We start from the raw sequence: 16,602 nt of genomic DNA, 5'->3' as shown, positions 1-16,602 counted from the left end.
CTATTTTGCCATCATTCAGGTCCATGGCTTGAACTACACTGAGTCTGTGTAAAGAACCAGCAAGACTCTGTTCAGTGGAGAGAGGAACTTGCCATCAAGCTTGATGACCCCAGTTCAATCCCCAGAACCCACCTAGTAAGAGACAGGATTCACATGTGTGCTCATGCACACACACACACTAAATAAATACAGAAAGAATTACTGAAATGTTTTCTTATGTTCCAGACCTACAGATCCAACTTTTTCCTTGGATATCTAACTAGTAAGTAACATTTATGTCAAATTTCAAACTCATCAACTTCCGCAGAACCTGTTACTCCTCTAGACACCTTTGTTTTGGTTCCTCATTTCACTAATCTTTAAGGGATAAGCTCTTGATTCCTTTGTCCCAGTCTCACAGTAGCAAGAAGTCTACAGAAGCCACTCATTCAATAGTGGACACTTCAGGCCCCAGACTTCCTACCTCCAGTCAAGGCCTATTATCTCTTGCCTAGATCATTCCTAACCACTAGTTACCACCCTATAGACTGCACTAGTCTTTTTTAAAAATCTGTTACTATTTTTGTATGGGTGCATGTGTGTGTTATATGTACATAGTACATATGCATGAGTCTATGTGTACATGTGTGTGCTACATGTAGTGCTACACCTCAGCTCTTGTTCAAAGATTTTTAAATCTAATTTTTAAAGCACTAAAAAAATTAGTAGTTGTGTCCACATGGGTGCACACACGCTCTGACTTGTGGAGGTTGTAGGTTGCAAGGCTCAAACCAGGTCAGCAGGGTTTTTCCTGCTGAGCCATCTCACTGGACCTTGTTCAGAGGTTTTAAGGACTGTTATTAATCAGGAGCAGGAGGCAAAGGTAAAAGCAATCAGTCCTGGCTCTTCAGTGCCTTTCTTCCAGAAGCTTCTGCGTGTGTGTGTGTTTTCCTGTTTGTTAAGTTCCCTTTCCCCCTTTGGGGCTTTTTAGATCTGAGAAATGAGGCTTCTCCGAATCCAAGAGCCCGCCCAGCCCTTTGGAAGTTCTGTGGGCTTCTGCTTTCCTGCTCGTAGCTCTCCCGCCTGGCTTCCTGAGTGAAGCTCACAGGCCTGAAAATGCCACCGGGACGTAAGAGCCATCACTTGGCAAATCAGTTGACCAGCTTCCTTGGGTGCCCAGCTTAGCGCCCCCCCCCGCCCCATCAGTGGCACAGTAGCCACTAGCACACCTCTGGGAGGGAAAGACCCAGCTTGACTCTAGCTTCCTTGCTTCCTGAGGAGGGGGAAGGAAACTCTAGCCAGGCAGCCGATCATCCCAGATGTCTGCTTCTGTGGGGTACACAGGCTGCTAACCTTTGGTCTGGGAGAAACAAATGTGATTCTACACCAGATCCAGGGCTGAGAACACAGCTCAGCAGCACACACACACACACACACACACACTCCTGTCTCTCTGTCTCCCTCTCTCAAGGTGGCAAGATGGCTCCGTGGGTAGAGGTGCTTGTATTAAGCCTGATGACCTGAGTTCCATACCTGGGACCACAGGGTAAAGGAGAGAACAGACTCCTACATGTTGTCTGTCCTCTGACTTCCCCATGACGGCTATGGAACATAACACACCTACATGCACTGCACAAAATAAATACAAATGAAAGCAAGTGTTTAAAAGTTAGGATGCTGGGATGTGTCCTTGACTAGGATTTGGGACACCCGCCCACCCCCCACCCCCGCCCCACTGCCATTGTTTTCTCTCTGTTTCCCAGGTAGAATGGGGTGTAGTTTTGTTACATGCCATGCCTTGTTATGTGTCATCTCAATACAGGTCCCAAAGCAATGGGGACAAATCTGAAACCTCTGACAAAGCTTTCCTCCTCATAAGCCGGTGTTACCAGGCATTCTTTCACAGCGACAGGGAGCTAGCACTGGCATAAAGAAAAGAATAGAAGGGCCAAGAATGAGGCAGAACAAGCCAGGGTCAAGGCCTATCACTACTAGAGTACACAAAACATGGCAGCCAGGCAGCCACCCCTTTACCCTTAAGGTCCCTTATCTGACAGATAAGGACTCCAAAATCCTGACACAAGTGGAAGATGTGTGATAAAATAAACACTGAGGACTCCACAGGTAAAGGAGCCAGTTTAGGAAGAGTGCTGAGCCGCAAAGTCCTTCGATGAGACCTGCTGATCAGCGGCTGTAAAAAGACCAACCCGCTGACCAAGGGACAAGAGTCTCTGGCACCCTTTATGCCAGTTCAGGAGTTGGAAGGACAGGCAGGCTCATAGAAGGGCATATAGATAAAGCAGGGACCATGCCTTCCAATAACCAGAGGGGTACAGAGGGTGAGGTGACTGTCTGAACAAGTAAGGGATAAAATGCACAAAGGGATTCAAAGCACACCCCCACACCCGGGGGACTTTGGGGCAGCTTGCGTAACTGTTGAATCTGTCAATGTTGACTCGTCCTTCCTATTTACTGGGATTTAAGAGTAAATGAAGAACGGTGTGTTTGCCTACCTCTTAAAGGCTCTAAGGGGCAACATCTTAATTCCTTCAAGGCTGTCAGCACTTTGCCCTTTGCAAGGCCTGAAGCCAGCTGAGCTCAGAGAAGAGGATGTGGTTTTCTGAGCTGTACAAGCTGGCTTGTGCTACTGTATTTACTTACAGAGTCAGCTCCTGTAACACTGCAGGAGGGGGAGGCACCTGATTTTCACGTCTCAGGTGACGACAATGAGACTGTCAGCAGCAGAGTGCAGTTAGCCCTGAAACCTGGGACATTTGCAAAACATTTTTGGCAAAGTATGTGTTCAGTGCCTTGCCCAGACTGGCCTTCTACTGGCTGGTGGCAAACAGACATTCAGGGAACAGGAAACCACCGACACAGGTATGAAGGCATCGAAGTTTCCTAGACTAACATCAGTTAGCTTTGCACATCCAACCTTGAGATATACTAATACATCCAAAGCTCTGCGCTTGTGAACTGTATGTAGCACACGTGTGTGCCACACACACACACACCCTTGTGAACTGTGTGTAGCACACGTGTGTGTGTGTGCGCACACACACACACACACACTCCACACCACTTCTGATCCAGCTCTTCACGAACAGACGCTCCCTGAGGGCAGGCTTTCCCTCCCACACCCCACAATACCAGCTTGGTAACCTGTATTCAACTTCTCTCCTGCAACTCCCCCGAGATGGAGCAGCATTCAAGAATCACCAGGTTCCAAACAGGGTGACAAGGGTGAGGGTCTTGCACTTCCTGTGGTCTGATGGAGCAGACTGTTAGAACCCTTTCTTTGCAAAAGCCATGACAAATGAGCTACAAAATTTCTTTATTCTTTATTATGATTGTGTATGTGTATAACATGTGTGTGGGTACCAGGGGACATGTGTGGAGGTCAGAGGATAACATTTTTGGAGCTATTTATCGTCTACTTTTAAATGGGTTCTGGGACCACACTCAGGTTGCCAGGCTTGGATGGTGAGTGCTTCACCCACTGGGCCCTCTCACCCGTTCTAAAATTTCATTGATAAACTGAAAACGTAGACAGGTGTGATAGCATAATCCTGTAATCCCAGTACTTGGGAAGCTCAATTGGGAGGATCATGAGTTTAAAGTCAGCCTAGGTTACACAGTGACACCCTGTCTTTAAAAAGAGGGCTGGTGGAGAAAGAGAAAGGAATGGAAGATTGAGGATTGTATCGGCATACAGGGTTAGGCCAAGACAGCTTCTACTGAAATGGGATTTTTTTTTTTTTTTGGAGGGTGGGGTGTTTTAAGACATGGTTTCTCCATGTAGTTATGGTTGTCTTGGAGCTCACTCTGTAGACTAGGCTGGCCTTAATTTGGAGATACTCTGCCTCATAAGTGCTGGGATTAAAAGTGTGCGCCACCACAGCCTGGCTTCTGAAATGGGATCTTAACAGACACTTCTTCAGGGTGGGTGTGGTAAGGAAACGGTGAACTGAGTCAAAAGCACCAAGCGCAGAGCAGAGGGGTTCTACAAGCACTTCATTTAGCTCAGTATCCCTCACCAGCAGAAGAACAAACAGAAGTGTGCTTACTGAGGAGGCCCGGAGTCATCAAGAACAGCAGGGCTCCTCCGGAGAGAACCACTTTGAACACACAGGCGTACCCCCACCACACACACACACACACCAAGGGGTTCTGAAGCAACTGCAGCTGCACACATTGGGTTGCACTGAATCATTAATGCCTCCACTGCATTTTCTCACCCTTCTGGGCCCTGTGGCTTTACTGGGGACACACGTTAGAAAGGAGGACAACTCATCTGTGCTACGACAGCAGACAGGTAGGAGTAAGACTAATGTCAAAGGTCAGGGGGGAAAGGTCAGTGATAAACAGGACCCATAGGGTAAGAGTCACGCAGAGAAAAACTGGAGGTAAGGCTGTAGGGACAGGACAACTTTGAACTGAAACCAGGAGGGTTATACATCTGCCTTGACTCTTCAAGGTCAACAAAAATATTTGTAGGGGATAGTGACAGTGACGGTTGACAGTGGTGGACAGACAGGGAGGAAGGAAAGGGGAGCAACGGGTTGGTCAGCTAGGGAGGGCAGATCTGATGACAAAGTAACTATAACATGCAGCATGGACCTGAACTGACGCCTCTGTCTGGGAAGAGAGACCTGACGGGGACCAGCCAGCAGCCGGGACATCACTGAAGTTGTTCTGACTGACAAAACCCTGCCTCTTAGAAAACCTTCCCCTTAGCTTCTCCTGATTCCTCTCTGTGCTGCAGGCCAAGCTAAGCAAGCTTGGGTGCAGATGGCTCTAAGACACTGTCACCTGTGTTTCTACCCCAAGCCCAAAGGATAGAATCCTCTCTGTCCATGTGCTACCCAGCTTCTAGAACACCTCCCTATTCTTCTACAGAGCTGGCCTCTCCCTCTCGGGTGCTGCCGCAATGTGAGCCCCGACCATGTCCAGCCTACTGTGGCCAGGAAGTAGCTAAAGAGGCCTTTCTGACAATTGAAGACAGTGGTGAGTGAGGCCTCTCCATCCTTCCTGAACACAGGCATCACACAGTAGAAAAGGGGAAGAGGAATCAGAGGACATGTCTCTGGAAGAACAGCACTCAAAGGGATTTAAACACATAGCAATGGGGGTCTGGGGAAGGGGCTCCATTCCCTCCAGTCATATCCCTTCTTCAGTAACCTGTACATAGAACATGTTCAAGAATCTGTCGGGGTGGTGACCGAGTGACAGTGCTATTTGTCTGCTCTGACCCAGAGGTAAGTTATCAACCCCTTAAGTCCTGGCTGCTTTACTGGTAAGATGATAACGGACCACTGCACTGACTAAAATATGGGCCAGGTACAGTTGAGGGGCAGAGCTGATCAGTGTGTGTGAGGCCCTGGGTTTTGCTCCACAGCAAGAAGGAATCACAGAATGAACTGCAAGATGCAGGTGTAGCAAGCTAACTCTCAGAAGCTCTCCTCATGTGGATTCCTTCCACAGGATGTCCAATGCCGTTCACCTCATCTAGAACACACCCAGCGACAGGAAGTTTCCAGGCTGCTCAGGTAGCCTATGCTGTCAGTTTCCTGTGACAATTTCCCCTAGGGAGCTAAAATTTGCTGTGATTTCTACCCTTATCTAGGTTCAGCTCCATAACATACATTTTGATAAGTCAAATCCTTCCTTCCATCTGATGGGTTTGTTTCTGCCTGTGGTCTGTCCCAGCCCCCAACACTGCTAGGGGACTCTAATTGTACATATGATCTGTTCTGAAAGTCCCACCCTAAATACGGCCACCAGAGAACATAACATGTATGTGGAGGACAGACCTCTAGGTTGGGTGACATGATCTGCTCCAGAGGTTAGGATTTAATTGTCTTTTATACAACACATTTGCCTCTTCTCTGAGCATATGACAAGTGCATCTGAGGCTACCAAGTCTTCACATAACCTATTTCAGCTCAAGGTTTCCCGACCTGCTCCGCCCTGCAGGATTTACCTGGTCTCAGAGCTGAGCTGTGTGTGCTGCCTTTAAAGGACAGGGTGGAGATGCAGGCAGCTCAGGGAGGGAACGATGGAAGAAATGCTCAGAGTGCAGGCTCTGGTTAAGTCCATCTCTACCATCTTCATTACCTTCACAGTTGTGGTGAGGATGGGTGAAACGAAAGGCTGCCACAGCGGGACAGTGTTCCTGGTCTTGCTAGGGAAACATTGCATGCTAACCTTCATCTCAGATGACAGAGAAGGCATCCCTCCCTAATACAGTTTACACCTCACTTTCCGTTATCAAGTGCACTCTTTCTCACATGAGCAGAACGTATAAACACAAACGCCTGAACCACCACAGAACGCTACAGAGGGCCACTGTTGATTGTGCTTCTCTGTCACAGAAGAGGACGACCAGAACCAAAGTCTAGGGCTCTCACAGTCAGGACAGGGTGAGGCCAGGGCTGGAGCTGACTCTCAGCCCCACAGTTTATACATTTCCTCAATGCTGCTAGTTGTCTCTACTGCAGCAGCTTTCTGATGACCGTCAGGCATCTGCGGATCCCACGACACCGTGGTGTGAGCAGGCGTGTCCTGGGCTCTGTCTACTTCTATCCCTTTATTTTGTAAGCGACCCACCAACAGCCACTTCCTATGTGCTCCACTTTCCCCAAATGGTCCTGAGGGTCTTCTCAGGGCTCCCCACCCCCTTAGCAGCACAGAGTACAAGCTAATGCCCCTGCACACTCAAATTAGGGAAGACTTGCCCAAGGCTTTTATTCTGAGGGGACTCTTACCTCGGCTGGGCACCTTGTTTCTGCTGAATGTGGCAGCTGGCTGGTGTCCATAGGGATGGATCCCCAGCTCCCGGGCCTGACTCACAGTTCCCAGCAAAGACTCAGGGTCCCCAGGCCCACCGGTACTCAAGAGCAGAGGGCTGTCATGGCAACCTTTGGTCATTGTGCTTGAGCTCTTGTCTGCGAAGCCTGCCTTGGCTCCCTCACACAAGCAGTCCTCTTCCATGCTCTCCGAATGCATTAGTGGCGGCTGGTGGGCGTACCCATGTGTGGAGGTGGGCGAGGGGCCCTGAGAGACGCATTCCTGTGCTCTGATCTGTAGGAGATGCTGAGGGCTGGCGTGGTGGTGATGGTGGTAGGAGTCAGCATTTTGATAAGATAAAGCCTGGCGCTCTGTCACACTCTGTCCCCCCAGGCTAGGAGCTAGGCTCCCAGCATCCCCTTGGTTCATGTGCCTGAACAATTCATGGTATTCTTGCTGCTGCTGCTGCTGTTGCTGCTGTTGCTGTCGATGCTGTTGCTGTCTTTTAATGAGCTGTGCAAACTCTGCTGGAGGCAGCCGAATGTCCGAGTGGCCGGTGAGTGAATGTCGGGGAGAGAGCAGTCCTTGAAGGATGTGGGGAACCTGCTGGTGTCTGGTATAGTCTGGCGGTGTAGGGGAGAGCAGGGCCTGCTGTAGTGCTGACGTGGTATAGTGTGGGGGCTGCTGATGTGCGCTGGGAGGGAAAGTGGGGAACTGGTCGAGTGGAGGGACTTTCAGGGCTTGAGTTGAAGGGAACCCCACTCCTGCTGAAGGGCTGTAGCTGCTGGGGGACCCCCGGGACTGGTCCGAAAACAGATGGGGGTTTAAATGCGCCTGGTCGTAGTTAGCAGGAGAGAATCGATTCACGTTCAAGCTGCAGACACAAAAGGGAGTGAGTACCAGGCATGAGTAATAACTACAGCAGCTTCCCCGGGGACAGTCACTGCCTTCATCAGCACAGAGACCCCACGGTGCAGACCTGGGCTGGAATGTCACTGCTGTTTGTTTATCCAGGTCTTTGAACAGACTTATGCCACTGGGCATGGAAGCAGCAATCTTGAAAGCAACAGTCCAGCCTTGGTTTGTTTCTTGAGGTCTCATGCAGCCCAGGCTAGCCTCTAACTTGCCACGCAGCCGAGGAGGACCTTCAACTCCTGATTCTCCTGCCTCTACCTCTAGAGTGCTGGGGTTCTGAGTATGGTTGGCACACCTGGCTTACGTGGTGCTGGGGCTTGTGCATGGCAACCCGGCACTCCACCCGCAAAGCTAGGCGCTCGGGCTTATCTAGCCTTCCTTAAAAAACAATCTGAGCTGTTCACAGTAGCAGTCTCCAAGAGAACGACAGAGAAGGAAAGACCCTGGACAAATACCCTAGGGAGCGGAGACCTTCCTACATCCCTCTGACAGACCTTCTACTCCCTTTCTTGCGGGTCATCAGGAGGGCACGCTGCCATTTTTCTCCTGTCTCATTAATAGTTTTGTTCGTGAACAGTTTACAAGCTCATCTTGATTCCACCATGCTGCTTTTACAAAGGGTGACACAGAGCATGGGCTCCTCAGACTTGTTCCTTCTCATTCACTCTGCTTAGGGGCTTCTTCCTCTCCAGCTCACCTACACAGGGCTGGGCAACACTGAGGTGCTTACCTGTGGGCCTCTGCGCTGTCAGCGCTCAGCTGCTTGGACAAGGGCCGGTGCCCATAGCTGAAGTTAGCCATTAGGTTGTTACGGTGCTGCATCTGGATCTGACTGGCACTGGGGCTGACGGCAATACCCCGCCCCGGAGAGCCTGCAGCTGTCCCTGCCATGTTGCTGAGCATGTCAACCGGCTCCTGCAGCTGGATAGTCACCGGCTGTGACTGGCTAGGCTGCTGCATGCCCAAGCAGGTTAGTGCCACACTGGGAGGTGGGGAAGAGTTCTCAGGCTGCTGCTGAAACATTGCACCATGGGAGGGTAAGCCTTGAAACTGGGAGGGAGCTGTAGCACCTGCAGAGAGAGGGACAGCAGGGTGCCCAGGTCACCTGCCAGCTGGGAGTAAGGGAGCCCAGGAGGAGACTCACAGCAGACAGCATCTCGAACAGCCTTCTTACACCTCACTATATAAGACAATGCCAACAACTGGCAGAGAAGTGATCTCACTCACACGGTCCTGCCATAGAATTGTATAGGATTCAGTAGGTGAGGTGGAATCTCCAGGAATTTGTATTTCCAACTTATTCCCTAAGAGTGGGTCTACAGCTGGGTTTTGAGTAGCAGAGGTGTAAGCAGTGCTTCCCAAATGTGAACAGACACGAGCAACCCTGAAAAGTGGTTAAATTGCACATTCTCATCTGGCAGTTCCAAGACAGAACCCAAGATCCAGCTCTGATTCAAAGACTCTACCTTGAGTAGAAGAACCTAGAAGCAATTCCAATGCTCTTCCAGAATGCCAAGGAGACAGACAAGGAACTAACTGTGTGCTAGTCTCTGAAGAATCACACCCAGCAGGAATACTGGAGAGGGTTTTAGTAGCTATATTAATAATGGTTAACCTGTATTAAGGACTATTATATTGGTTACTATCCCAATTTATGTATATTTATTAAATTTACGTATATTTATTAAATTTTGTTATTATTACAGTTGTTACTGAGAAAGCACAGGTACACAGAAGTTAAGAAATTTACCCAAGGTTTCACAATCAAGAAACAAACAAACAAAAAAACCCCCAACAAATCAAAGCAAAAGACCAAATCTTTTCCTGCATAGCACATAATGGAACTATCTGGACGGCTGCCTCCACTCACCGTGAGATGTAATCATGGCACTGTTGACGGGCGGAGGACTATTACTTGGCTGCCTGAAGAGATGGTTGTTGGGGTGGTTGGGGGGTGGGCTTGAAGGTTGAATCCTTAACCTTAAAAAAAAAAAAATGAGAGAACAGATATATAAGCCTCCTGAGGTGGCAGAGCCATCTGGAGTCAACAGTTAGCCACACGATACACACAAATAGACATCTTTTAGTTTGGGGAAGCCAATCGTGGAAGCAGGCCACCAGAAGGCTGTTCACATTTCATTCGGCCAGTCTTTCCAGGCACAAAGGCAGTGCTCACTGGCCTGGCCTGCAATGGATGTTAGCTTACTCTGTTCAAACGGCTAAGGAAATAGCCAGGATTTTAGAAAGCCCCTTCAACTCTAAACCCACTGTCCTGTTTTCCCACCAGACTCTCCCAAAGTGAATGCTCAAGTCAGACAGTTTTTCCCACGAGTCTGGCCCTGGGTGCCATGCTGTCTAAGCAGTGACTTAGGGACAGTAGGAGTGCGTCGTTTACCTTTGGAGCTGGTGGGTGAGGAGGGTTGGCTGATTTTCACATGCAGCCTGAAGAGGTGGGGAAGGCTGAGGAGGACAAATAGAATCCTAAAACATAAAAAGGGTTGGGGGAGAAACCAGTATCATGAGCTGTAAAATTCATCAGAGCTACTCTTGGGAACGGAAGCTACAGAAGGCGCTATCTGTGACTGACTTGGGAAGGGAGGTGACAGAAGGCACTATCTGTGACTGACTTTTGCTCCTGTGCTCTATCAAAGGGTTCAGTTGCCTTTCCTCACGCATGTGGCCCATAAACATAACTCACGCTCTACTTTGCCCTGAGCCCTTTTCACAATGTGCAGGCTAATGAATCCGAAAGCAAACTCCAAGCTCACTGGAGAAGGCAGAGTGGATGAGGGCCTACTTGAATTTGCTGCTGGAGAATCTGGTGGTGCTGCTCCTGCTGGTACAGCATATGCTGCTGCTGGGTCTTCTCCAGGGTTCTCTCATCAATCTGTCCCCCGTACATCTTCTGCAGCTGCTCACACTCCTGAAGGGAAAGCAGTGGAGATGACAGGACACAGCCAGGACCACCCCATGCAGTGATCTCTGCAGCAGCAGATCTGCCCCCAAGGTCTCACGGGCAGAATGAGACACAGAAGAACAGTGCCCTTGATGGGCCTGGCCAGGGATCCTCTCACACTCTGCTCCATGAGCATGAGCCACCAAGGACACACTGAATGCACGAGGGAGCATCCAGTGTGAATCAAATACAAATACAAAGCACACGCCACTTGAATCTTGTGGCCCTTCACAGCAGCCTGGAAGCAGATTTCCTACCAGCTGGAGATGATGCCTGGTGCTAACAAGGTACAGCAGCAGGGTTCACTAGGACCCAGTGGCAAGGGGAATGCCAAGCTTGCTTAGAAGTACCTTCCCCAGAAATGCCTTTCCAATGAACTACAGAGACAATGGAAAATTTTTAGTCTCATTATGAGGGAAGAAAGTTTGACCCTGGGGAAGGCAGTATATGAGAAAGGCACATTACAAAGCTATACTGTTTTAAGCTAGAACACCTCAGTGTTGCTGACACGAAGGCACAGAGAGTTACTGTCCTGGTCCCGGACATGGCACTGCTACCCCATAGGATTACCTGCTGTAACTGTTTGATGCTGCTGTTGGTGCCCATTTTTTCCAGGTGAGCTTTGAAGGCCTGGATGCTCGCAGCCCCATCTGAGAACCGGCGCACAGGAGAGAAACGCTCCGTAGGGAGGTGCAGGGTGTTGGAGTCCTTGTAGGTGGAGCTGAATACATGGGAAGAGATAGTTAGTAGCTAGGACTTGGGGGCTTTGACCAATCACACAGGGACCACTGTTCCAGATGACTACAGAGACAGCATTCCCATGTCATTTCCTGAGGTGGCTGTTCCCCTTAGAGGACTACATTTCCTACCTCTACTTACCATAGGTCTACTTCCCAGGTCTGGTGTGGTCCTAGGTCAATTACATCTGGTAACTACACATTAGAGCTGGGTGTAATTCATCAGTATAGCCAGGACTGGTTGTACCAGAGTTCTGGTTTTTGTTTTTTTCTTTTTCTCTGTATAACAGCCCAAACTGTCCTGGCACTAGCTCTTGTAGACCAGGCTGGCCTCAAACTCACAGAGATCCACCTGCCTCTGCCTCCTGAGTGTGGGGATTAAAGGCGTGCACCACCATTGCCTGGCTAGAGCTTTGGGTTTTATAGTCATACATTAGTTTCTATTATAGTTACATTTTGGGGGGCTTATTTTTATACAAGATTTTTATACAATCTGTTTTAAAAAACAGATCTCTATCTGGTGTCTTCAGAAACTTAGAATTCACCATTTGATCTGAGTTTCCTCCAGGAGTAACCTATGTGTGGCTGGAATGAATGAACCAAAGTCAGCTCTGGGGCCAAAGGTCTGGCCTGGAACTCACAGTTCTGTTCTGGAAAGGGGAGGGTGGAGGCTGGGGTTGGGGAAAATAGGACTTCTGATCCCAGGATAGAGACAGCACACTCCTCAGGAATGTGGGCCTCAAGATCCTGCACGTACCTTGTGGACAGACGCGAGCGAGGCCTGTCACTGTGAGAAGCCCACACAGAGCCCACCTGCCCACCCTCCTTCTGACAGAGGAGTCCCCACTGCTCAACCAGAACACAGCCAGTGTCTTATGGGGAGAAAGAGGAGCCATCGATAAGGAGCCTGAAGATGGCACCAGGCTGGCTAACACCTACGTGTGTCACCTAACCAGAGAGAGATGTTTATGAGCTGAGATAGATAAGCAGGTTAAAGACTGCAGAGGCGGCGTCCCCACAGCTGATGGAAAGGGGCAGGGGGGCAGGTCTAGGGCAGAGATGACATTACACTGAGCTATGGGTGAGGCGACTGGTCACCTTGCCAGTTCAGACTTAAGCAGCACCAAAGTCAAGGAAGCAGGTGAACAAGCAAGTTCAAATACAGTGCAGACAGGGAAGGGCTGAGGAGAAACGATGACGGTAGCGAAGCCAAGAGAGTTTGGATGACAGGTGAAAGCCCTCACCCTCTTCACTAATGGTACTTCTGCTTCTGACTCCATCAAAGCTTTAAGCAGGGGTGAGCTATGAAATGAGCATGAACATCTATTTGCTCTAGTAACATAAAGACAAATTAACCCGGGGTAGGGGATGGGTTTCACGATCCAGAAACAGCATTCGGGAAGGCGGCTTTCCAAAGCAAGTTCTGTCTGTACTGCATGCAGATCCTTTGAATGAATTAAAAGAAAGCATCGGTATTGTTTCTCCTAAAATTCGACTCCTACACTTTCAGAATCTTCAGGCAATGGACAGGCTTCTGTCACCAGGAGCTGTTCTTCGAGCAGTCTTCCTGCACAGAATCAGCCTTTCCGTTACAGCAAGAACATCGCAGGTTCCAGGTGTGTGTGGCACAGCTTTCTGGAAACTCAGGCTGCGAAGAGACTGGCCCCAGCTCATCCCGGCTCAGTAACTTCAGGGGAGCGGTTCCAAGGGACCCGCCCACTGCAGAGGCATGGGCAGTGTCACGCACGCTTGACTTTATTTTCAATAGCAACCACGTTCACTCAGGACAGCCTCATATGGGCTGCTATTTCCACTATACCCTTCAAACAGAGACGCAGCCCCCAACTGGACAGAACCTGTCTTGTGTTAACTTTTAAACCACACACTTCCAGGGGGGAAATGTTGACCAGCCCCTCTTCTGTCTCCAGGGTAGACTTCACCTAGTATAACACAAAGAATAGATATATATTCTGTTCTTGTAATCATTTTCCAGAAAATGAAAGTATTTCAGTGACACAGGCAGGCCACCCATATCACATTGTTTGTTTTATGGTCTTTGAACACTTCTCTTTCCCCCTGAACTAACTTTAATCTCCTGTGCTTGGTGACCCCACCGAGACACTCTTGGTTTACACAAGTACCCCGCGGTACACAATGGTTTTCAATCAGTGTATCTTGGCCCCAGAAATCCAGTACCACTACCAAGAATGTGACATGGAAACAGAGAGCAGAGCCGTAGGTCAGGCCCTGGCAGTGACTGAGGGCACAACGCTCATCACACAGGTGGACCTGCAGGCTGTGGTGATCTCCTTGTCAGGACAAATGCCAGTAGAATAACAGCGGGTCTGTGAGGATGGCTGGCTGGAAAGTGCTGAGGAGCACAGAGGAGGAAAGCTAGATACTCAAAGGATAAACCTACACAACAGGCCTGGGGAGGGCTGACAAATACACGTCTAGAAGAGGAGGCGAGGAGCAAGTCCAAGTGCAGAGTCCTAAGTTACCAGCTGCCTGGGCAGGGGCAGCTCACTAGCCAACAAGCAGGGAGGAGCTCTCTGTGACTGACGTGTACTTCCCCAGGGGTTTCCATCGGAGGGACGGTGCCAACACCACTATACATGGCAACCTCCATTCCTTCTGCTCCTCACAGGACTAAAACTGCTCACAGTCATTTATAGAAACTTACTTCCATTCTTCCAGAGTGCCAATGTGGCACTAATTATGTCCCTGTCTGTCCAGGGTTCACCTGTCCCTGCTGATTTCCTGATGCCCAGTGAACGAGAAGCACAACGAGAACAGTGTATGGAGCTGGTCAGTGTGACTGGTCACAAGTGTTCACTCACACAAATACACCTAATTTCCTCAGAACCTTCCCAAAGGGAAAGTGCACTTCACTACCCCCATAAGAAGACTGGAAGGATCAGATCAAGCAATGGCTGCTGACTTTGGAAATGTGGCCTGTGGGTGGAAGATAGCATCAGAACAGACTTGGCTAAGACTCAGTCACCAAGGAGTCACGGAAGACAGTCACCTCGGCTCTCTTGCTTCTGGGCTACCTTAGGTTTGGAAACGTTTCCCTGGTCAGGATGGTGGAAGCTTGTTTTCCCTTCTTCAAGGCAATGATCTGAATAACAGAGGCCTAGTGCAGACTTTGCTGTCAGACCCTTCCAAGAATGACTTTCCGCTCCTGTTCTACCACTCATTAGGGATGTTCCTCCCTCTACAGCCAGCCTGCTGCTCAGGGCTAACATCATAGGAAGTGCCCATTCTTTCAAAGGTGATGAACTATTAAGAGTCAGGCCTGTAGATGCTGCTACAGTATCCTCATCTCTAGAGTTGTCTTCTGAGAGCATCACTCCCTTGAAGGCCTAGAGAAATCAGCTGCAGATGATAAACAGGTCTGCAAGGAAATAGGATGGAAGGACCTTGGATTGCTCCAGAATCTAAGAGAAAACCTTTGCCTTGTATCTTGCCTAGTGCTGGGAGCTGAGAAGATGTGAGTTCGGGATGGCAGGTGGCTTCTAGTTAAAGCCAGTCACCATGACCTGGAAACTAGTCATAACGGTGCTGGTCCAATGAGCCTCAAGGAAGCTCACACTGCCATGTACTCACCGATGCTGGTCAGGTACCAGGTGAGGAGGCCAGACCCGGGGACGGAAAGACTGCTGTCCTAGCTGTCGTTGTAGGTCCGGTGGAATCTCAGCTGTCGGGCTGGTCATGGCCAGTGTGTGTCTTTTGGACCTATTTGCCAAGTACCTGCAACAAGCAGGGAGGACATTTCATAGTAAAAAAGACAAGAATGTTCCTATGCTAGAAGCAACAGAAGTTAGTATGAAGCACTCGGTAGGACAGTGCGGGGCGCCAGAATATCTCCATGGTAAGCAGCCCGACAGGATGGAAGTGAAGCATGTCTAACTGGCCAACAGAAGCCAGTTAACCACTGAAGTGGCTGGGTTTTGAGCTTGAGAGTAGCCATTTAAGAGAGGAAAAGCAGGCCTAGCTCACGAAGGCAACTGGATCAATTTCCTTACTTTATTCCATTCAATAGAAGAAGTTATTTTTTTACATATCATTTTTTTCCCCCAAATTTCCAAACTACAAGTCAGAGAAAATGAACCCAAGGTCTGTTTCAAGGGAGGAGTCAGAAAGAGCCAACTTATGTCTCCCGGTGTCAGAGGCCTCGGGTTTTGTGCTGCCCTTACTACATGCCAAAGAAGATAGACTTATCTGAGGACAACTAAGCTCCTCTCTCATGTCCTGCGACCAATCACTGGTCAAGAAAAGCTGATGGGACACCCAGAGGACTAACTTGAGAGGATGAAGGAATAAAGCACTTGGGATACTCAGAGCTGTTTTTAGGAGGTAAAGAAGCAAGGTAAGAAAATGGAAGAGTCAGGTGCCCAGGAGTCAGCCTCAATGATCCCTTCACACTAAAAACCTTCCAGACCCACATGAGTCAGCATCATACAAGATCCAGGCCCTGTGTCTGGTTCAGCTTCCTCAGCACTTCTGATTGTCTCGGGAACACATAAGAGAAGCATGATTCCCTTCTGTCAGAACAAAATGATGGGCACTCTAGCCTTTCAATGTTGGTTGGAAGAGAAAGGAGGGGACAAGGAAGGACGTCTAAGACAAAAAAGATAAACCATGACTGCATCTTTCCAAGGAGGGAAGGCAGTACATAATACAATCTCTACTTTCTTGTTTCTTCACACCAGCAGGGCTCATTTGTAACCTCGTATCCCTTCTGTCAGCAAACCACAGGAGCAAGAACATCAGAGTGAGGTGGTCACACAGTTTTTCTCCTGTGGCTAGGCTGTGGAGCGAGCTGGCACCCCTATTCACTAGGGCGCTTTGCTTTGTTTTGTTTCCTTTTCTTTTCTGCAAAGAACCAGCTTTTTTAGACAGGAGCTCCTATATAGACCTCCTGAGTGTAGGAAGAATCCTGGACAATGACCAGAAGGTTCTTGATTTATTCCTAACTACATTGCCTATGTAAGCTAAAAGTCATTATCAGACTGTAATTCATTGTATGCAAACTTGCGAGAGAAAGCTATCAGTGGTTAATGTCCATTGATTAAAAACACCCATCGTTTCCCCAAGAGCCCATGAAAACCATTTTATTTCAATTTCCCTCAAGGGAAAACATATAATCTTGAAGAACACCTGTGTTTCTGGGAAAATACATGCTGGATTCTGGTGAAAACCCCTCCCCAGAAAATAAGAAAG

At 49.0% G+C, this 16,602-nt stretch overlaps 1 protein-coding gene across 2 annotated transcripts in view; it reads right to left on the bottom strand.

The window, feature by feature from the left end:
• Sik3 (SIK family kinase 3) overlaps window positions 1-16,602 on the bottom strand; it is a 207,249-nt gene that overhangs the window by 5,120 nt on the left and 185,527 nt on the right. Inside the window, exons 15-21 of one of the 2 annotated variants that reach the window (XM_048417531.3) lie at window positions 14,986-15,129; window positions 11,210-11,360; window positions 10,481-10,606; window positions 10,079-10,164; window positions 9,554-9,663; window positions 8,414-8,753; window positions 6,747-7,642 (exon numbers count right to left, since the gene is read on the bottom strand). In XM_048417531.3, coding sequence (XP_048273488.2) covers window positions 6,747-7,642; window positions 8,414-8,753; window positions 9,554-9,663; window positions 10,079-10,164; window positions 10,481-10,606; window positions 11,210-11,360; window positions 14,986-15,129 — 1,853 coding nt within the window. The remainder of the gene's footprint in view (window positions 1-6,746; window positions 7,643-8,413; window positions 8,754-9,553; window positions 9,664-10,078; window positions 10,165-10,480; window positions 10,607-11,209; window positions 11,361-14,985; window positions 15,130-16,602) is intronic. The other variant, XM_048417532.3, reaches the window with a different exon arrangement.

This window comes from Myodes glareolus, chromosome 4 (genome assembly GCF_982192425.1).
Source record: "Myodes glareolus chromosome 4, mMyoGla1.1, whole genome shotgun sequence".
Taxonomy (NCBI): Eukaryota; Metazoa; Chordata; class Mammalia; order Rodentia; family Cricetidae; genus Myodes; species Myodes glareolus.
This window is presented reverse-complemented; position numbering and strand designations above follow the sequence as displayed.